The sequence below is a fragment of the Aedes aegypti genome, chromosome 3, assembly GCF_002204515.2.
Source record: "Aedes aegypti strain LVP_AGWG chromosome 3, AaegL5.0 Primary Assembly, whole genome shotgun sequence".
In the NCBI taxonomy this organism is placed as follows: domain Eukaryota; kingdom Metazoa; phylum Arthropoda; class Insecta; order Diptera; family Culicidae; genus Aedes; species Aedes aegypti.
Window position 1 is genome coordinate 350,798,732 of NC_035109.1, and position 22,357 is coordinate 350,821,088.

At 40.2% G+C, this 22,357-nt stretch overlaps 1 protein-coding gene across 1 annotated transcript; it reads left to right on the top strand.

The window, feature by feature from the left end:
- The first annotated feature begins 4,370 nt into the window (after positions 1-4,370).
- Positions 4,371-22,135, top strand: LOC5578906 (phosphorylated CTD-interacting factor 1). Its single transcript, XM_001664064.2, has 5 exons — positions 4,371-4,875; positions 17,751-19,428; positions 19,803-20,209; positions 20,278-20,421; positions 20,693-22,135. Exons 2-5 carry the CDS (start codon positions 17,773-17,775, stop codon positions 20,952-20,954), a joined length of 2,469 nt encoding a protein of 822 aa, XP_001664114.2. The 5' UTR covers positions 4,371-4,875; positions 17,751-17,772; the 3' UTR covers positions 20,955-22,135.
- The last annotated feature ends 222 nt before the right edge of the window (positions 22,136-22,357 follow it).

Consider the following 22,357-nt stretch of genomic DNA (forward strand, 5'->3'; position numbering starts at 1 on the left):
TGCTAAAATTTGTAATGAAATCTTGTTTTTATTTAATAACACGAAAAAGCATGTTACTGTAACTACTTTAGCAATTTTTCCCGCTCAAATAATGGCTATATCATGTTTAATCATTAATTCAAAAAGTTGGTCCATAAATGAACCTTGACACTTTTGATCATGTTTGACGTTCGCTTAGTCGACAAAAACACCACAGGGGTTTTAGTTCGACTACTGGGGTTGTTCCTATCCAGCGTTGCCAACCTTCCAGATTTGTCTGGAATATTCCAGATTTTTGAGGCCCCATTTTACAAAAATCTGGAAGATCCAGATAAAATTTTAAATGAATTTGTAAGGTTTTGTAAATAATTTGTAAGGTTCTCCATATACGACATATGCGATCAAGACTTTTCCAGACAAATTTTCAAAATCTTCCAGATTTTTTAAAAATTGACTTGGCATCCCTGTTCCTATCTGACATTTCGTAAGGCACACGGAAAACAAAATACACCCAAAATTTGAGTTTGAGCCAAAGGATGTGACAAAATCTAAAAAAAAAATTGAGAAAAATTGAGTAAACATGTGTTTTTGGCCTAAGCTTAAGCGTTTGGCACTAAAATTGGGACAGGGCTTTAGGACCCAATTCAAATGGGGCTCACTGTAGAAAATTTCTTGACCATTTCTTTCCGCAGAAATTCTTACGTTTCTTGAGCTGAACAGCATACCTAGCTTAAGTCAGTAATTTTCATCAATCAAAGCATATTTTGGTTTACTGGGTTTTTTCGGTAATCGTGAAAATTACCGAAAAACCGTAGTTCCAAAACCCAGTAAAACTTTACTGGGGTCGGTAATCTGAATTGGCTGTGTAGTGATTCGCCGACGCATAAAGATAGCCTTTGTCGGCATAGCACTTCGGTAGAATGCCGACGCCGAACTTCGGCGAACTTTTGTTGGTGATATTTCATTTCTCTTATAAACTTCGGTCTAAAGTTAATCTGAATGCACAATAAAAAGCTGAATTAACTTACACGCAGCGAACTGGACTATCGAAATTCATACATTTTGCCTTATGAAACGATTATTGCAATGCGAGCGATCATAAGGTTCTTGGTTCAATTCCAGGTTGCCGCGTAAACTTTTTTTGTTTTTAAATTTTTTAAATCTCCATAATAAACCCAGGCTACTGACTGATATTGCTACACTGAGAACAGCGTTGCGGTTGAAAATACTATATCAGAGGGTTAAATTAAATACACAACGCCACTTGATTTGTGCAGACTAAATTCGCATTTATGTAGAATATTTTGTGCATTCAATTTTACCATGGCACCATTTGTATAGTAAAAATTACTATATCATGGTTAAACACTTGCAGCAGACCAGAATCGAACCGAGGATCTGGCGATTGCCAAGCGCGAACGCTAGCCGCTCGGCTATCGACGCGGTTGGATTGAGAGGCAACAAAACGCAAATAAAAAGCGTTCATGATAGCTCAATCGTGGTTGGAATAGTAAATTTAAAAACACGTTCATGGTTCTCATTACTGCACCGCTTGTTTCAGTGTACCACGTCGTCATCTCTCTTTTATTCACTGTCTGGGTATATTGCTGTGTGCGTTTGAAATGCATCGCTAAGCTTCAACCCAGGCGAAATGACATTTAGTGTAGAAATTCACAGCAGAATGAAAGAGAGGCAGATAGAAAATAGTCATTAATGCATAAACTTAAGTAATTCTGTAACTATTTTTATTTCTGAGTGTGGATCATGGTTGCTAATTATCCTTTGGTTAAGGCTCAAACGCAATGATAGCGGAACGGCAACGGAATGCGGAACCGGTTCTCAAGCATGAATCACACGATCAGGACTGAACTGTCAGCGAATGAAAGTGATCCAACGCTGAGTCGACAAGCATGGTATAGTTCATGCTGGCGAACCGGTTCCGCTTTCCGTTGCCGTTCCGTTATCATTGGGTTTGGGCCTTTACTTTGTGTTACCGCATTTGAAGCTCAGTTAGACTGGATTTACACGTCAAACCCAAACAGCAATATATTACAATTTCCTACTCTTACCTCTATCTTACAATATGTTTACCTCCAGACACCTCCACTACAGGGTGTGTGATGTACATGCTCTCCAACAATTTTGACAGCTGATCCAGTATGATCGCAATACCAGGTCCGTCCCACTCGGGCTCAGATTTGGTACCACTTCTAGTACTGCATTTGGTCCCTCGGTAGTGCAAAAGGTACCCAAGTTTGACAGATTGCAGTACACTTTGCACGGCATTCTAGATTACCTTATGAACCATAAAATTTTGGGCAACTGCAAGGGACATGGAGGTCTTTATTGTGTCTTTGGCAATACCGTGCACCCCTACATTTTTAACTCTAGAGCCGTGTTTCTGGTTTGTTTTGTTTTGATTCTGCGTTCCGTTCCACATCATTCCATTTCACTTCACTACGTTCCATGAGCTAAATGAAGTTTGAACCATTTTTAATCTGTACGATGTGCAAATTAGAAAGGTACAAATTAAAAATACTCAGATTAAATGTGGTCAAATCGACGGGGGTATCCGATACTCAGTTGAAAAGAAAAAATCAATTGTTGTTCTAACTATTATTATGTATCTGCTAGAAATCAAGACCAACATTTATTTAAAATTATCGTTTTCTCGAGCCCCGAGCGTCGCAGCTAATATATTGTGAATAGTGCGCTGTGTTCATAAAAATCGTTAGAATGCAGCGCCACACTGAAAAACTGATTTCAAAATGCGGCGAGTTGGGGCGCGTCGCGAGTCTCACTGGCGCGATCCGGTTTGGTGGCGGTGCGACAATATGTCTATTTGGGGCCCATTCACAAATTTCATAACGCTTAAGGGGGTGGGTAGGTGTCCTGGTGCTTTAACGGCTCATACAAAATTTGTAAAATGTTCATACAAAAAGTGTTACGACGGGGTGGGTGGGTGTCAAAAATAACCATTTTTGACGTTATGAAATTTGTGAATAAACCCTTGTCTGTGCCAAAACTTTGAAGGCGCACACGGAGCCACAAATCAACTTAAATTTGAGTACTTTTTACCGCTGTTCCATGAGATAACCCGGATTTGGTTTAAATGACATATAGCTCTCAGTAGGCAGTTTTCGTTTGACAACAGCGAAAAACTATCTCAGTGCCAAAACATTTCCACCCAGCGTTAGCTTTCGAAGAGTGGTAAAACAACCCAACCGTGGGTAAAATCTAAATGCAGTCGACTCGAATTTGAGTTATAAGAACTTATTTTTTCAGATAATATGATTTCTCTGTGCAAATCTTGCCAGGGCCCATTCACAAATTTCATAACGCTGAAGGGGGTGGGTGGGTGTCCTCGTGCTGTAACGGCTCATACAAAATATGTAAAATGTTCATACAAAAAGTGTTACGAGGGGGTGAGTGTCAAAAATGGCCATTTTTGGCGTTATGAAATTTGTGAATAAACCCCTAAAGAAACATCAAACGACAGTGCAAACTCTGTTTTAGGACCCATTCTTAAATTTCATAACGCAGAAGGGGGTGGGTAGGTGTCTTCGCGCTGTAACGGCTCATACAAAATTTGTAAAATGTTCATACAAAAAGTGTTGCGAGAGGGTGGACAGGTGTCAGAAATGGCTATTTTTGGCGTTATGAAATTTGTGAATAAACCCTGAGCTTTGTGTACTAGCAGATTGTTCATTGTTTTTGCAGATTGATGCCTTTGAAATCGTGAGTTCCCGATCAACCAGTGTATCAATTTCTTCATAGATTTTTGTCCAGGGATGGCGATCGCCAACGATTCAACAAAACAAATCGATATCGATCGCTTATCGATAATCATTTACTGGTTGATTGGGTAGGGACATAAGCCAGCCATTGTGATAGCCATGAGCCTATGCATGCTATAGAACGTTTGACTTTTACTGCGCGCCCTGTTTTCAAAATGCCCGTGAGAGAGAGCGATACAGCAGCAATACATGGCGCACAGTAAAAGTCAAAAGAACACGTACAGAGGCTCATGTATGGATTCCGACATGTGTCACCTTCATGAGTTTTAGAGCCCCATTTCGCAGCAACACCTTACTCGAAACCCCGCGGCAAATTTCACCACTGTTAAAGAGAATTTTATCCCACCCCTGACACATCATAACACAAACAAAACTACTCTCTCCGCGCGCGAGCTTCGCTCACTCTGCTCACCTTCGTGAGATGACGCAGTCCGCGTTTTCCTCTTCGCAGCGATTTGCATCGTAGGCCATCTCGTTCTCTCGTCTGTGGACGCAGCAACGGAAGCAGGCCATCTCGTTCCCCCATCGGGAGAGAGTTTACAATTTTTCGCTCATCTCTCCCAAAGCGGGCAGCGACAAACGCGAACGAAAAACGACGACGATTCAGAAAATGCAAATGGCGAACGGTGGCGGAACGTAGTGATTTTCTGCGCTGGAAAAGTTTTCGTACGAAAGTGCCCATCGCGCGATGTATTAGCGGGAAATTTCTGTGCCAAGTTCGGAATCAAGTGTCCCGGCGTACCGGAAACGTGAAGTACACCGGATTAGTGGCCACCAGCGGGGAGAAAACCCCGCGATCGAAAAGCGCTGCTGTCCGTCAGTAGTTTGTGGGAACAAACTGTTTTTTCTTCGTTCCTGCGGGTGAAGAGTTTGTTGAAAATTTTACATCCCGAGTGTTGTCGAAGTGGTGCTGGAAATTGGATTGTTTTGTTGGTTCAAAAGCACTACAAATTTGAGAATAAGTTGAAGCCGATGTGCGAAGTGAAATAATCGTGAAAAAAGTCACGATTTGCAGATCAGTAAATTTTTTCGCGCTCCCCAAAGCCGCAGCCAGAGGAGGAAAATAAAGCGTCCGCTCTCTACGTCGTTCCGTTGTTGAGTGAGTATCATCATACAAAAGTTTCCTTTCGCTTGGATGGGATTTCTGTGGAAAATATGAAAATATTTTTTTCCGACCGTGGAAATTATCGTCCCCAAATCATCCGAAAGCCTTGGCGGAAGCCGATTTCGATGAAACTTTTCACTACAGACCAGAATCCGGTGACGACAACACTCCAAACCGATAGAAGAAGAAAACCTCGAAATCAGCATTAAAATTCCTTCCCGAAGGTGCCACGTACAGGGCGTTCCGTACAGCAAAGCGTCCAAAATGTTTCTGTTCGCTTAGCTCTTCGTCGCGATAGCTTTATAATGCACACACAGCAAGCAGTTCGAGTCGAGGCATCGTCGCTCTGTTTTGCTTGAAATTCTGATTGGAAGGAACTGCTTCTGCTACTCATTCGAGCCCGGCTGCCAGATCTGTCTGGGAAAGTGTGATTTGAATGTTACTGAAATCAGACTGTTGATCAGTATACTTATCAGTTTACATAAGACAATGAAAAATCCAAAAAATATTTTCAATCCTACACTTTTTTAAGAAAAGGTTTTTGAAAAATCTCTCATAGAAGATACCTATAGTGTTGAAAGTCTTGAAGCATTTTAAAATGCCCGTGTCAAATTGATATCACTATCATTGCTCCTAATTTTGTTGAGCTAAATCAAATGGCTGAGTGGTTAGTGAAATGGGACAAAGTTCAGATTCTCACTTTAATCCACTTTATTTACATATCAATTGCGCAAAATTTTAGCGGGAAGACTTGCTTTTGCAAAGGAAAATCGCGAGAGGTTACCCATTGAGCTCTATAAAAAAAATCTAAACGCAGACCTTGATAGGTATTTTTACGATGCAGAACATTTCCGAAGACCGCGAAATAATCCGACACTTATGAAAAAAAGTTATTCAATAAAAGCCGATTGGCAAGGTTGATTAACACACAAAGGAAAACAAAGTTGGGTAAAATTTACAAATACATTGTCAAAAACATTGGCAAACGTTCTTCTTTCTGGCATTACGTCCCAACTGGGACAAAGCCTGCTTCTCAGATTAGTGTTCTTATGAGCACTTCCACAGTTATTAACTGAGAGCTTTCTTTGCCGATTGACCAGTTTTGCATGTGTATATCGTGTGGCAGATACGAAGATACTTTATGCCCTGGGAATCGAGAAAATTTCTTTTATGAAAAGATCATCGACCAGTGGGATTCGAACCCACGACCTTGATCCAACAAGGATTGTCAAGTAGAATAATTACTACGAGTGGCGTAAAAATCGAGTTCTACAACGAGTTGCGAGTGTTTTGCAATTTCGTAAAACTCCACTTGATGGTATCAGAAAGCATATTAGAGTGCATTCACCATTACTTCGCAATTTCTGAAAATTCGTCCCCTTTATGCTCCAATTTGATAACTCGAAGCTCATAAACGTGAGATTTAAAACAAAAAAGTTATATTTAGTATATTTTCTAAACTTGGTACAGGTCCGACTCGATTATCCGGAGTATCGATTTTTTTTCACTCCGGATAATCAAATCCTCAGAATAATCGAATCACTAAAAAAATAAACTAAAATCTGCGATAAATAAACTGAAATATTATCTTTTCTCGTTGTTTTATTTATATGATGCAGTGGCGTAGCCAGAAATTATTTCTAGGAACATTAAGGGTGTTGAGAAGAAAAATAAATTTTTGACCGACATACACAAAAAAATCCTTTTTCAAACCCCCCTTTACTTTCCTACGTCCAAAACTGCTAAAACATTCATATTGTATATTGCGATACTAAATTATCTCAAAATTATACATAAAAAACGGAAAAACAAGGATATCAAAAAACATATTCCGGATAATCAAATCACCGGATAATCGAGTCCGAGAGAACAAACACGTGGAGCAAACGTGTTTTGTGCTCAAACTATGTAACCCAAGTTACCTACCTACTTTGAAATATGAAATTTGCGCTCATCATTATGATTGTAATCATTATATCATTATGTAGATTTGGGTTCAACTGGATATCTTATCAAAAGTTAGGAAACAAATACCTATTACGAAAACAAAATGGTAAAGGTCAATTGTCAAACATCGAAGAGTAAACACCCCTTTTTAGCAGTGCGAATCAAAAGTTATTTTTCTCGATTTTTGGCGCATCCAGCGGTCATCCTGGGCAAACCCACTGAATATCCTCATCCGAAGAAACTATGATAAGAGCAAAGTTCGCCTAACCTCAACTCACCATATCTATGCTATGTTGAGAAGCTCTCTTGTAGTTCCCGAAGCACCCCTTCAGCGCCCCGTAGCAGCTCTAGTAGTGGTGACGGGAAAAGTTCATCAACTCAGACAACGATGCCGACGGATCCCTATTGCCCGTCTTCAGAGACGCAACAGCTGGTCATGAACGTCCCTACCAGTAACGCCTTCGAAGGACTGGAAAACGTATTGATGGATTTCATTTCATTTTATTGGTTTGTATTAGCATATAAACGTGTTACATAATTTTCTTAGCTGAGATATGGAGTTCGTTTTAACAGCTCAATAGTTCAGTTTGTCAACAAATTTACCGGTTACAAAAAAACAAATTAGCATTAAAGGGAAAAACTACAAAAAAAAACCTTTCAAAATTGCAAAAAAGTAATGGGGATAGTTAGAGGAAGAGTTAGAGTCCTTATTCTAATATCACAGTCTACGCGCCAGTTGTTCTAGCAAAGGATTTGCTGAAATAGAACATCCCAACCAGAACTTAGGAAGTACACGCTTTATCCAGTCGTCATTTATCTCCATCTTCGCTAGCCTATGCACGTCTTCAGTGGGATAGAACGGGTCCAATTCAGCAAAATCTTCAATATACGATTTTGCTTCACCTGAAGTTTCTTCCTGTGAGTAGCGGCGCAGTCAAACCAGGCAGGAAAGCCATACGTTATGGAAGGAAGAAACAACATCTTGTAAAGAAGCATTTTAGATTTCTTATCCAGCTGTGAGCGTCTCTTGATCAGTGGGTAAAGCATTCTGGTCAATTTGTCGCATTTACTCAGTGTGTTCTTGATATGGGATGCGAAGGTCAACCTACGATTTAAAGTTAGACCTAGATATCCCACGTTGTCGGACCATGGAATTTGTTGTCCCCATATTGAAATTTCATTCTGAGGAAGTTTTTGTGGGGATCGTTTTCTGGTGAAGAAAATTGTCTGCGATTTGTTCGAGTTGGTCTTGATCTTCCATCTACGCTGATAAGTTTCAATGGCGTTTTGTGCCGCTTACAGTTTGTTCACTACAACACATGCATCCTTATCCGCTGCGATGAACCCAGTATCGTCCGCGAAGAGAAAGTACTGCACGCCATCTAGCATCACCAGGTCACCGGTGAAGATGTTGTAGAGCGTCGGGCTTAAAACAGCACCTTGAGGGACGCCGAAGGGCACTCCATGTCTGCTAGAGGTATGACCGTTAACAGTCACGTGGAACGATCGATTTGACAGGAACGAACGAATAATTTTCAGAATGTGAGATGGAAAGTTTTCAAGATGCATCTTGTGCAAGATTGCTTCCTGCCACACAGAATCGTACGCCTTTTCAACATCCAGAAGCACCATTCCTGACGACTTCTTCTGCGAAAAGTTGGTTCGAATCTCCTTCACAAGTCGAGGTAGCTGATGGTTAGTGGAATGTCCAATTTTGAAACCAAATTGAACATCAGGAATAACACGAGTAGTTTCAAGATGTTGTTCGATGCGCTTCAAAATTACACGCTCAAGAAGCTTGCTAAAGGCAGGCTAATTGGCCTATAGTTGGATACATTCGTTGAGTTCTTGTTTGGCTTCGGTATAGCGATCACTACTGCGTGCTTCCACTTGGCAGGAAAGTAACCAAGACGGAAACAAGCAGAGAAGATTTTTGCGAGAAAAATATAAGCCTTCCGAGGCAATTTCTTGAGCACACAATTCCGGATGCCGTCTTGACTCGGAGACTTTTTTGCCTTGAGCCTACGGAAAAGCTGTATAATTTCTTTTGGACGAATCAACCACGGATGAGCATCAGTCAGGCGAATTTGATCGATGTGTGTGATCGACTCGTTTACCGCAACCACAGTTTCTGGATCATCAATCATTTTATTGACCTGAGATTGAGCAAAACTTGAGGCTAGTAGTTGGGCCTTCTCAGACGACGAAGCGATAGTATTGTCTTCTTGACGCAACGGTGGACTGTATTTGGTTGATTTCTTCAGAGCTTTGGAAATTCTCCAAAGTGTGTCTCGATCGTTGTTCGGAGTGCGCAGCGTGTCCTGAAATTTTTTGAAGTTGGCATTCTTCACGTATTCTCTGGTTGAGTGATAGCACTATACTCCGGTAGATGGGGTCTCTCCGTCTAAACCATTGGCGCGACGTTTGTTTCGCAATGCAATTAATCTGCGAATGTTTTCGGGAATTGTCGCTGTTTGATACGGACGTTTCTGCAGTTCAGGGACTGAAACAGATTCGGCTTCAACAATGGTCCTCGTTAGCAGTTCGATGGCATTGTCAACCTCTGCTTCGCTGCTTAAGATTGCGATCGCTGGGTCAAGCAGATCCAACTTTGAGTTAATTAATTGCTGAAAACGAGTCCAGTCTGCACGTGCATAGCAACGGAACTTCGGTGGTATCTCCGTAGCTGGAGCTGATAACATGATTTTGAAGATTACCGGAAGATGGTCTGATGACAATTCGTTAAGAGTAGTCGGCTTGGTCATGTCTAACAGGTTGTTGGAGAGAGTTAGATCCAGAGTAGATGGACTACCGCGATCCGTGGGGTGGATCCGGGAAGTGGATATAAAAGTTGCGGCATGTGGCTTCCTGAAACAGCAGTTGGCCAGCCTTGTTGGCTTTTAAACAGTTCCAATGACGATGGCGGGCGTTCAAATCGCCCACTATGAAGAACGGCTCTGTGAATCTTGTGAGAGTTGAGATGTCGCGACGAAACTGTGTCCAGACTGATCTTCTTCTTACTCCAGGGAAGCATGCGGCAATAATATGTATATTTCCGTCTGACGTGCACATCGTAATGCCTACGCTTTCAGTAATCTTGGTAGTGATGTTGAGCTCTGTAAATCTGATGCCCTTTCGAACCGCTATAAGGACTCCTCCTCCTCTTTCATTCAGAAATGAAAATTGTCATCGAATTACTTAAGTTTATGCATCAATATCTGTTTTCTATCTGCTTCTGTTTCTATATGCTGTGAATTTTTACACTAACTGTAATTTTGACTGGGTTAGCGATGCGTCAACCCAGGCAAATTGACAAAAAGCTTGTAAAAACCTGCAGAATGAAAGAGATGCAGATAGAAAATAGTCATATATTACTAAATATACTAATTCTGTGACTACTCGTGTTTCAAAACCATTTACAGTACTGTTCTTAAGGGGGCAGGATTTTTAGAGTAGGCAGTTAAACGCACTACTCTTGGCAGTGGTAAAAACAGAAAAGGGAAAATTTTATTCAAATTCAAATCTAGCTTACTATGTTTGTTGTTTGGTCTATGTGGAATATCCCTAAATTTCCTAACTGCAGTGCTTGACAACTTGGCAGATAATAAACTTCTACACAACAAGGGTTACTGCGATTATGATAAATCATCACATCTCTATTCTTTCAACGAGTATTTTTGTATATTCACTTTTTTGAGAGATTTAGAATTGCATTAGATTGAATTGAAACTCAAGAAACTTCATCTGAGTGGAACAAAACGAACCCGTATTGTCGCCTCAATGTTTGGCCATACCCAAATCTCTGAATAGTTTTATATCTCTTGTATTTTTTCGCAAGGACAATACCAATGTAGACTTATTTATTTTGATGTTTTGTACATAACTCCGTAACGTTAGTACTATGTCAGTCAATAGACCAGTGATCACTGAACTGTCGTTCGCGGAATATTCTGAGATCATTGGGGTGGCTTACATGGCAAGTAACCCTGAGAACCACTGCAGTAGACATTACATTTTCACAATCTGCTATTTCGGCTGGAGATGACCTTCTCCAGCAAACTTGACAGATCGAATCTGTCACTTAAGCTGTTCCCTTCTAAGACAACATATTGCACTTCCGTCGGACCATCTGGACCAAAATTTTCGCTTTGGTTGCTCCCTTCTAAGGCGAGCATATTTTCAACTTCCGCCGGACCCGACAGATCGAATCTGTGGCTTCGGCAACTCGATTTGAAACAAGTTTTACTTCATCCGAACCTAACGGATCGTATCCGTTGCTACGGCAGCTCCCTTCTAAGGCGAGCACTTATGTTTCCACCGGACCCGACAGTTCGTAGTCATCAGTACAAAACATCCAATAACATGTATTTCCTTTTTTTTTGTTTTCGAAGTTTTCGGTTCTTGAGTTTTCATTCTTCTTTATCTCTAGTTTCACTAGTTCTTAGGTCACAGTTCTCCAGAAAACGCTTCACACATTCTTATTCCTCGCAATGTAGAATTTCATAACTGTAGTGCTTGACAACTTGGCAGATAATAAACTTCTACATACCAAGGGTTACAGCGATTATGATAAATCACCACAGTCTGAATGCCTACTCTTATTACTTTATCTTCCAACAAAGATCCGTCCCAATTTTAAATTTTTTAAGAGCAACTTTTTATTTTAAAATTAACATGAAAATGTGTTTACTATATTCTATTCTCCAATTCTCCAACATATTTTCAGCGAATAATATTCAGTTTTGATCAGAAAAACTGTTTTAGCATTTTCGATGATGTCGATCAATGCGATGACGGAATCTTGAAAGATAACGTTCAGCATTCCTGTTTCATTGCCTGTCTTAAGGTATGATCGTCAAAAACAGGAACGCTCATTATACTCAATTCACTGTAATTTATGCCACCATCACAGTACCTTTACCAATATGATTGTACCAATGAAGATAACACAAAAGTAGATGAAGAAAATAAACAGTCAGTTTTAGAATTTTGGTTCACATAATTGAAATAAATGCTATGACACGATCCGATGCATGGAATCGATAATATTGACGCGTCGTTAGTGTGTTTTGTGCGAAAATTACAACATCCCTAGAAACCTCATCATTTCGTTCCCGAGTATCACAGGCGGTTAAGTATCAGCAGTATACAGGGCCCATTTCCGTATTCCATAACACTCGAAGGGGGTGGGTGTCTTCAAGATGTTACAGCTTACACAGAATTCCAAAAATATATTCTCACAAAATGCATTGGATGGGTGTCCAAAATCGTCATTTTTGGCGTTATAAAATATGTAAATGCACCCTAAAAGTAAACTGTCAATCGTGTGACTATTAAACATTTGACAGTTCAACAGCCGACTAAATTGGTTGAAAATCGGTCGATTGTTGCACCGACGCTTATGGAAGTTTAACACAGCGATCAACTGACTAATCGGTAGATTTAATCGGGTGACCGAGGAAATCTGATGTTTAGTAGGTCAACTTGCTTGGATTTTACTTTTTTTTTTAAGATTCTACCCAGCAAGTGTCAATATAGACGCGAATAGATTGATAATTTCGTCCCTGCCTATTCTGCATTACACCGTATCGAGCTTGACAATACTAAGGCATAGGGCAAACGCTCCCTTAGTGGAGGTAGCTCCAATAGTGGAGGTAGTGTGTTTGGACATGTTTCGCACTTTTTTTTATGGCTATGTGATATTTTTCTATGATGTACGATGTGAAAATGATACAAGTTATCGAAAAATATTCATGAAATTTGACCATAAACCTATTTTAAACAATTATTTTGCTTAAATTGTTTGCTCCTTTGCACCTATAGTGGTGCATCAGTACCCATAGTGGAGGGTCCCATAAGAAATCAATGGTTTGCGCCACTAAAGGAACCATTCTTAAAACATACCTCCACTAAAGGAACAGTGTTCCTATTGTTGGTGCAAGGCTTTTTGCAGGGAAATTTCAAATGAATCGTGATTTTTATACATTTGAATGATAGAAGGATTTGAGATCTAGCGATTGATACGCTAAAATCATATAATTTTTGATTTTATCACCATGTTTTAGCAGTTTTCGCTTAGGTGCACCACTAATGGTACATTTGCCCTACATAGGTAAGACAAAGACAAGAAGTGAAGCTATCTCTCTTTTGCCAATGTATAATCTGTCAAAATGATCTAAGTATTGTCAAACCTTGTAAGGTGTAGTGAAAAAAATCTATGATTTCTTCGATCCTTCATTCTGCACCACATTTCCCTCTCCATGACTCTTTATCCTCCTCATCTTAATAATTCCATATCTCGACGTATTTTTGTTGATATTTCAGTCCAGTTTTTCTCCTCGTATGTCAATATGCCTATTATACTTATAGATTACTAGATCATATTTTCGTGATTCTAAATACCAGAAATCTTACAATATTATCTCGTTTGCTAAATTTAGCATAATTATTCTCAGATTAGTTTATTTTTCAGTAATAACCATATTATTTATTTGGATATCAAACGGATTTTATATATTAGCTCAGATTCAACATATTTCGAATAGAAGGTAAAATAATAGAAGTTTTCAAGTGTTTTGAAACTCCTGAGTCAAACTGGCATCACTATCATACCTCCTGAACCTGTTGAGCTCAATCAATGGCATCATAGGCATCTACATTGTAATTATTGTGGATTGTACCAATTGCTGTAAAAATAAAATTAAAGCTTACACGATTTATAATGAAGCGACATGATAAGTTCCAGTAGGTACCCTTATTACCCAGTATTACAATGTAACACTACAGACTGCCTTTATCTTACCTCTGTCTGACTGTAGTACGAACGTTATAACACCCGTCCCGTGATGGCTTTTTACTTCATCATCCACGCACCTCATCGAAGCAACTACCGCTCCTAACAACGCACGGGGTGATGTATATTGGTATTTCACTACGCCTCTATACCGCCACAGAGACAGCGCGCAGCGGAGACTCGAAAATCGAACGTTCCGAGAAGTAGTGTCGACCATCATTCAGTCGCTCGCGGACTGCCGAAGAGGACAAACCTACTGGGCGGTGGAACCCATTAGATGTCGCTCCCGGAAGCGTCTGGCCATGTGGTCGGTCGGGTCCGGATCGGGTTGTGTTTTGCTGCTTCTTTGCGAAACGGTGCGATGCGTGGTGGTTTTTTGATTTCCCTAATAGCCACTGAATGCAGAGTGTGGAGAGCACCGCTAACGAAGTGCTCTGTCTGTCCTGTTGCTTTGTATGGGAGATTTAGATGAGTAGAGGTATTTAGGAGGCTCACAGCAAATCACGGCTCAGCAGTGCCGTCGTCAGAGATGTTGACAAACTTTAGTAACTGTTGGATGGTGGAACGATTCGGTCAAGGATTTGTTCTTGCTTTAGTGTAACTAAATATCTACATAAAGGGTATGAGAGAAATACTTTTTTCATAAAAATTGCGGTAAAAATATGTATTTCTAAATCGATTGATCTCTCGAAATATTTTCAATTGTAATTTATATTTAGATATAAATACAATCTATAAAATAAATTCAGAACAGTTTTCTGGATGAAAATTCGTAAATATATATACAGTGATAATAAACCTTCGAGCTGTTTTGTGGAAAACCTATAGGTAAATGAAAACCGATTTTAGTACTATACCATTTAATTCCACTAGAGTTTGTATCCTTTGACAGATACTCCTATTTCGACCTCAATTATAAGGCCGTCTTCAGTGTCGTGTACTAGACACGACAAATGTTTTCAAAGCTTCTGTATGACGTTTTTCAAGAAATTCCTATCAAAACCAGGTGTTTGATTGCCTTTTTCAATTGTTAGCAATTTATATTGAAAATGCACTCCAAGAGTTCTTTCGGAGATCCTTTTTCAGAAAATTTATATTTTTGCAGGAATTTCTCCAATACTTTCTTGAACATTTCTCTGACACTTTACTGTAGACATCTCAGGAAGAATTTTGTTGAAAACTTTTCTGTGAATTTTATGATAAAAATTCCTAGTTGAAATTTCCTAGCTGAAAATGAAAGAAATTCCTAGTTGAAATTTAAAAAGAGCTGAGAAGCTTTCCCTGTGGGGACATAATAGCAAGAAGAAGATGACAAAATCATGAACGAAGTTTTTGTAGGAACTCCTTAGGAAGACACTATATGAATTCCTGAAAAAGTCTTCGGAGTAATTTAATTTCTTTCCAAATTTCTGGAAAAAAAAGTGCATAAAATACATGCAGGAATACCAGCAGTAGTAGTTGTCACGAAGAATACCGTCGGACGGGGCTATTTTAGACAATCACGTATTTGATTATTTAGGAACGTCTGTGTGATGAACGCAATAGAGGCTTATAAAAGCAATTGCTGGAAAGGAGCTTAGGGCAGATTGAAAGTGCCAGTACTACCCCTATCGCTACTGACAAAAAAAAATGTATGCAAGAACTATCAAAATCTATCCATTATTCTCAGAGTTATGAATTCTCAATGTTACAGAGTGTTGAAATAATGTCTAAAGAAGCCCCGTTTGACGGTAAAAAAAATCCTTTGTCTGGATGGATTTTTTGAGGAGTTGTTAAAACTTATTACAATCAGGATCTAGTTTGTTTTTGTTTTGATTCTTGTTTGGTCTCTTTTAGGATTCTGTTTGCAGGGTGTCCATCCATCCGGGAAATCAGGGAAAAGCGCGAAAACCCGGGAATAACAAATGCGCGGGGAAAATACGGGAAATACCCGGGAATTTGAACAACACACCGGGAAAATATATATTTCAAACATAGATTTTTTTTTTATTTTGCCGAGCAGTCGTGAAGCCTGACAGCTTGTTTTGCGGCAGCTAACTTTTAATGAGTTGGTAGAGAGATAGTAAAGGTTTCTATTATTTTTGATTTACTATCCTCTAAACCAAATCGTTGTCCTGCGAAGTTGATTGGTAGATTTTTCTAACATTTTTTTCGGTTTCTCGTGAAATGCTTAGGAGATTTCTGGCGGCAAGATATTGAACAGATTCAGAGGAGATCTTATAGAATATCATTGAGATCCTTGTGACATTTATATACGGGTACTTAGAGATTCCTGGCAAGATTCGTGGTAAGATACTTGATAGGTTTTCATTTCGATTTAGGTCTTTAGTTCTTCCTTATGGGAATCGAGGCGATAATTGACTAGAGTAATTAATAGATTGCTAATAAGTTTTTAAGACGATCCTAGAAAGTATTATTGGCCGACTTTCTTGAAATTCGTAGTAGATTCGTACAGGTTTGCGGAAAGCTGACCCAAAAAAGTATTTGGTAAATTTTTGGGAGATCTACTGAAATCATGAACAGATTCATAAGGAAATCATTTTTGGTGCATTTCTAGATTTACTGGTAATTCTTAGTGAAGCCTCGTCTAGATTACTAGTTTGATCTATGAAAAAATCCGTGTGAGGCCTCTGATAAAATTGTGTATGGATTTCTGCAGATTTACAGTGATTTTTTTTTCAAAAAAAAAACCCCAACAAACATAAATGAATTCATGACAAGATTTCGTTGAATAAATAAATAGCGAGGCTCTTATGGTTCTTTTGAACTTTGTCCCTTTGTGTAAAATTATTGTTTAAATTTAGCTACATTTCTGCTCTAATGTGTGCATATAATTTCAAAATCTCCCAGAACTCTCTCTGAATTCTAGGGGATGTATGGTCTTTTAAATATTTCAACAAATCCAAAGTTTTTGACAAAAATATGTATGTCCAAAACTTTCAAACCGTTTCAAACTCACAGTATTTTATAAATTTATTCAAAAAATAATTCATAAATGTTATATTGAATCCTACAAATATGACTAGTTTGTATGAAAAAAATCAAGCTGCAGGATCATTTTGTAATCTATTTCTTATACTTTACGTCATCCGGGAGAAACCCGGGAATTTAAAAACTGATTTCGAATGGCTTCGTGGCCGTGCGGTTAGCGGCGTCAGTCGTTCAGGCGTATTGTGCCATGAAGTGTGGGTTCGATTCCCGCTCCAGTCGGTGGAAACTTTTCGTCAAAACGAAAAATTCATCATTGGGCTACTGGGTGTTTCGTGTTGTCCGTTGCCTTATGTTTGTGATCGTTCAGTCTGTGCAGCCTTGAGCTGAAGACGGTGTAAATTGTCTTTTCAAATTGTCTTTTCTAGAGCGTCTTCTAAGAGTGTTTCCAATTATCCCTTCATGAACTCCTCTAGAGATGTCACAAATAAATCTTCAAAGAATTCCTCTAGGAATTCTTTTGAGAATCCTCTAGAAATTCTTCAGAGATTCCTCCAGGAATTCGTTACAGATTTCTCTATGAACCATCGTAAGCTTAAGTGCTGGGATGCCAAACATCTCGCTTAATATATGATCTCGACCTAAAAGCCATTGGTAACCAAGTGTGTAGTTTGTTGTCACTGAGCAAACGAATGAATTTACACGTTGTTTAACAATGCTACGATGAAGAGCAGATCCTTCTCAACCTCCCAGTGGTTATAGTTTTTTTTGGTCCATTCTATTGCTTAAGAACAATGAGCTACACACTCGATTACCAATGGCTTTTTGGGCGAGATCATGCGAGAAATATTTATGCAACCACCTATGACGTAAATAACCAACCGCCAAAAATATAACAAGTCCCAAGAGCTTTGGAGAGCCGTTATCAAGGAAGGAGTTTCTCCGGATGTTCAAATTATACTTAAACTGAAAACAGTATCTTGTACGAAATATTAGCTCACCTTTTCATTCGAACAAATATTGATCTATAAAATCTATTTTGTTAGTTTGTCTCACCTGTCTAAAATATGTTGTAAACCAAGCAGCCAAATAAAGAAGAGTTGATCAAAAAAAATATAACAAATCACCCTATGTAGCATTCACGGAATGATACATTTTGATCTATTATTTGTTTATTTATCCAAATTTTCTACCCTTGCAGTCTCCACAACCAATGAACAACCATGAACGATATCAGTACCAACAATAAAGAAACGGTTCTCCCCGGTCCTTCTGCCTGGGAGCAGCTCACAAATCCAGCTTTAGCTGAACAACATCAACAACAGCAACAGCAGCAGCAACAACAACAGCAACAACATCTTCAACACCAACACCATGTCTCTCACGTTGCGCCTCCACAACATCTGCATAATCAACAACCCCAAGTGCAACATGTGCTGCCACCCCAGCAACAGCAGCAGCAGCAGCAGCAACCGCAACATCTCCATCACCACCAGCAGCCCCATTCGCATCCTCAAATGCAACATCATGGCCACCCTCAACAGGGACCTCCTCCTCTGCAGCACCCTATGATCCAATCTCCCCATCCGCATCAAACTCCCCAACATCAAGCCACGAGTCCAACGACGACCGCGGCTCCTCCAATGACCCCAACTAAAACAACCCCTCCCGATATGTCACATACACCCCAAACGGCGCCCGGACCGAATCAAACTCCCGGACCAAGTTACTCGGAAGAACTTCACCCGGAGCTGGTCAACCAAGGTTGGCGCAAGTTTTGGTCCAAACGAGAGGGACGACCCTATTTCTGGAACAAACTCACCGGTGAATCTCTTTGGGAACCACCGATGCTCAATCGGGGTAACCAACAGTTTGATCCGCTTACCGATCCACTCGGTATATGCCATACTGGCCAAAACGGACCTGCTCCTCAGCAGAACAACAACGCTCTCAAACGGAGAGCTTCGGAGGACACCCAAAACCATCACCAGCAAGGAACTGGTGCCCCTCCACCTCTGAAGAAATACATTCTACCCGGACCATGGGACTTGGAGATCCCAACCAACGTTGTTATGTATGATCGCATTCCAACAATGTATCCCCACCCGTACCCGGAAGTGGAAGCGATGCGAGGAGTCTTCGCCTTGCGGTTGTACAAAACATACGAAGATCTCTGCACCAAGCGAGAAGCTATCAACCCTCCTTGTGGGTCCTTCAATCGATGGCTCATGGAGCGCAAAATAATCGATCGCGGGTGCGATCCAATGCTTCCGAGTGATTGTCAACCAGAGATCTCACAGCAAATGTACAGAGAAATCATACGGGACATTCCAATCAAAATCGTGAAGCCAAAGTACACTGGCGATTCGCGAAAGCAACTGTCCAAGTATTGCGATGCGGCGAAAAAGATTGTCGAAAGAACCTCGGCTTCGGTCGAAAGTAAGAAGGTGGTCAAATGGAACGCAGAGGAGACGTACGAATGGCTGCGAAAGACGGTGGGAGCGAGCTATGAGGACTTCCAAGATCGATTGCAACACCTTCGGCGACAATGCGAACCGCACATCATCGAAACGGTTCGGAACAGTGTGGAGACACTGTGTTTCAAGATCTATTCCCTGTCGAAACAGCACGTGAAGGCGATAAGGGATAGGCACAGTCAGATATTGAAAGAAAGTGGCATACAGGAGCTGACGCAACCCCTGCAGCCTCCACTGATGCGGAAGGTGTGGTGCTACCCAATCCAGTTCGCCATTCCATCGCCTCGGATGCCCCAGATTGACTACAATACCGATCGCGACCATATGACCATCAAGTACACGCATGCCTCCATTCATGGGTCGGACACGCACACGATCAACAGTTCTCATTTGCAGAAGTTGGTGAGTATTTGCGATCGATGCGTGTGAATTAGGAGGATTCTATGAAATGCCCACAGAATTCTGTTTCCTAGTATCAACCGTGGTCCAGAAAGCTTACAGTTGTTGTGTTCAGAATAATAGTAGTGAAAGCCGATTTTCATACAAAATGCTCAACTTTGTTTCCCTATGAGCAATCTGTATGAAATTCTACAAGAGATCTACAAATATGCTACAGCATGCCAAAGTTGAGCATTTTATATGAAAATCAGCTCCGTAATGGTGCTTCTAGGAAATGAGATTTTGTGAAATAGAATTCTGGGCAACGGGTTTCTGGGGAATTTTATTTATACATAGAATCGTTGAGAAAATTTGCTAACATGCTGTCTCACTCGCAGGAACAACTGTATCGGTATAACTGTTTCGACGATAAAAAGTTTGATTTCTTCATTGGACGAGTCTACTGCATGCTGAAGCGGTACTCGACGTTTCTGTGCAATGTGAGTCCGAACCAACAGGAGCCGGAGCTCACCCAGGCCGCCCTTCCAGCTGTGGTTTTCGAGTGTCTTCATCAGCACTTCGGTGTGACGTTCGAATGTTTTGCGAGCCCCCTGAATTGCTACTTCCGACAGTACTGTTCTGCCTTCGGCGATACGGATTCCTACTTTGGCTCGCGGGGATCTTTCCTGGAGTTCAAACCCGTTTCCGGATCGTTCCAGGTGAATCCACCCTACTGCGAAGAGCTGATCGATGCCACGCTGCAGCATATTGACCGATTGCTGACGGATTCCACGGATCCGCTGAGGTGAGATTTCTTCAAGGGATTGTACTTTCTGTTGGAAAGGTATTTATGAACTTTTCGATTTGTTATAGTTTTATCGTGTTTCTGCAAGAATGGAAGGATCCGCCGTTGCAATGTCTGTCCAAAATAGAGGATAGCCATTTCAAGCGAAAGCAAGTAGTAGTGATGGGGATGGAGCACGAATATCGTCATGGATTACAACACTGTATACCGAGGTAAAATCAGATTTCAATAATGTTATTTGGGTTAATTCCCCAGGATCGAGCAGTATGAATTCAATTGTTTGAATGTTTTGATTGAATTTTCAGAATATATTTTCGATTGTTTTTGTAAGAGTTATTGGAAAGTTTCTTAAGGGAAAAGGATTGTTGTGCCTACCTATCTCAAGCAGTATTCTTTATTCTTCCACATGATTTTGGTACATTTTACTTGTTTGTACATATGAGATTTCATGACATAGACATTTCCAAACTGATACCATTTTAGGTCGGATGTCAATTTCAAGAGCATCCACGGCACCATGGTGGTATGGTTGCAGAACAACGCCGGATTCCAACGGTGGGGACCAACCGAAACCCGGGTGGATGCTCTGCTGGAAGCCTTTCGACCCGGACGAGAGCGCGAACGAGACAAAGTTGTACCTGCTAGCACTGGGACAGCTACGGCCAGCAGTCCTCCAGAGGCACCGGCCAACAGTGAACCCGGTTCCACCACTCCCAAGACCCCGCAACAGACTCCGCCGGTTTAAAATCGAATTTCTTCTTATGCTGAACACACTTTAATAGTCGAACTGCACTGCATTAGAACAAAATAGCACTTAGACGAAAATATCAATGTATCCAGTCAGATTCACCCAGTTTTACTCTGCACCAGTAACAAGATTAAACACAAGAAAATAGCGACAAATAATGAGCAGCTTGTTATTCACTGTAGGAAGAATAAACTAACATGTTTACGATTTCGCGAGAGGCTGCACCAAGGAATTTTAAATCCAAATCAGTTCAGTCTGGAAATTGTATTTTAGTCCTGAGCGTAAAATAGCAAAATCAAAACACACAACCCCAACTAGTGGATAATCCTTAAATCTAATATCGTTCGTACGTCGTATACATATTAGTCTAATCTCAAAAGAGGAAATCGATTCTCGTGCTCTTAATTGTTGATTCTTTTTAAAAGTCGGAACTATTGTGCGTGCCCAAGAAGAAGGCAAATTAGAAAACTCTCTTCTCATCAGCTGTATCATAGGTTAGTAACGTCTAGGTGGCAAAACGCTATTGTATATGTATTTAAAAAACACAAACTTAGGGAAAATGACATTGTGTGTAGAAGACCGCCCCTTCCGTGATGTGGTGCACAATCTTGACGGAAAATCAAACTTGAACGAAGTCAGATGCAGCGATTGGCCTGCAAGTAGGTATGTGTGTGTAATTGTATGGTGTTTAGAAGAAAGGAGATTACTTTTCGATCTGCGAAGGGTGGTCGTTTGCAAGAGTCCTATTATATAGATGTGGCAATTTGTTATTTGTTTTCAAAACATTGTGGAGATTTTTTAATATTATTTTGAGGTCTTTATTTTATATTAAAATATTAGCTCGCGGTTACGCGGATATATTTTGTTTGTTTAGTGACGGCGACCGATAATAGGTGTAGTAAATTAAGAAAGTAATATAGAAGAAAAAGAACGAAGAGCACACAGCCCAACGCCCGACCAAGTGACAGCAGAAAATCAGAATCCTTAAAGCTAGTAGTTCTCAAACGAAAACTCGGTTATCTTTGTTCTCGATTTCAGGAATTATTTTCTAATGGTTTTTCGATGTAGTAATAGGCGTACACTGTTAAGACATTATTTGATGTACAAAGCTATAAACCATAATAATGTGGACATTATTCGGAAGTTAAGAAAATATATTAAAAATATCGAAAATAAAATCGCTGATTGTTGTATTGATTACTTCCAAATCCCCACCTAAAAATTTTCAATGTTAGCGTTATGTAATAAATGGATGCTGTCTTACACATTCATTATCTGAAGACTGCCGCCCAATTGCTGTTGTTATAAAGAACGTTATACTGTTTTGAAAGCCGTCGTAGAGTTCCCGAGTTTAACCAGCTGTTGTAGTGTTTTTTTATTATGAGCTAGGTACTTAACGT

What these genes read in the sequence shown, in the direction of transcription:
- LOC5578906 (XM_001664064.2), top strand. Translation starts at nt 17,773, where the DNA reads ATGAACGATATCAGTACCAACAATAAAGAAACGGTTCTCCCCGGTCCT. An exon ending in GTTCTCATTTGCAGAAGTTG is followed by an intron (nt 19,429 to 19,802) that starts GTGAGTATTTGC and finishes TCTCACTCGCAG; the next exon opens with GAACAACTGTATCGGTATAA. An exon ending in GATTCCACGGATCCGCTGAG is followed by an intron (nt 20,210 to 20,277) that starts GTGAGATTTCTT and finishes GATTTGTTATAG; the next exon opens with TTTTATCGTGTTTCTGCAAG.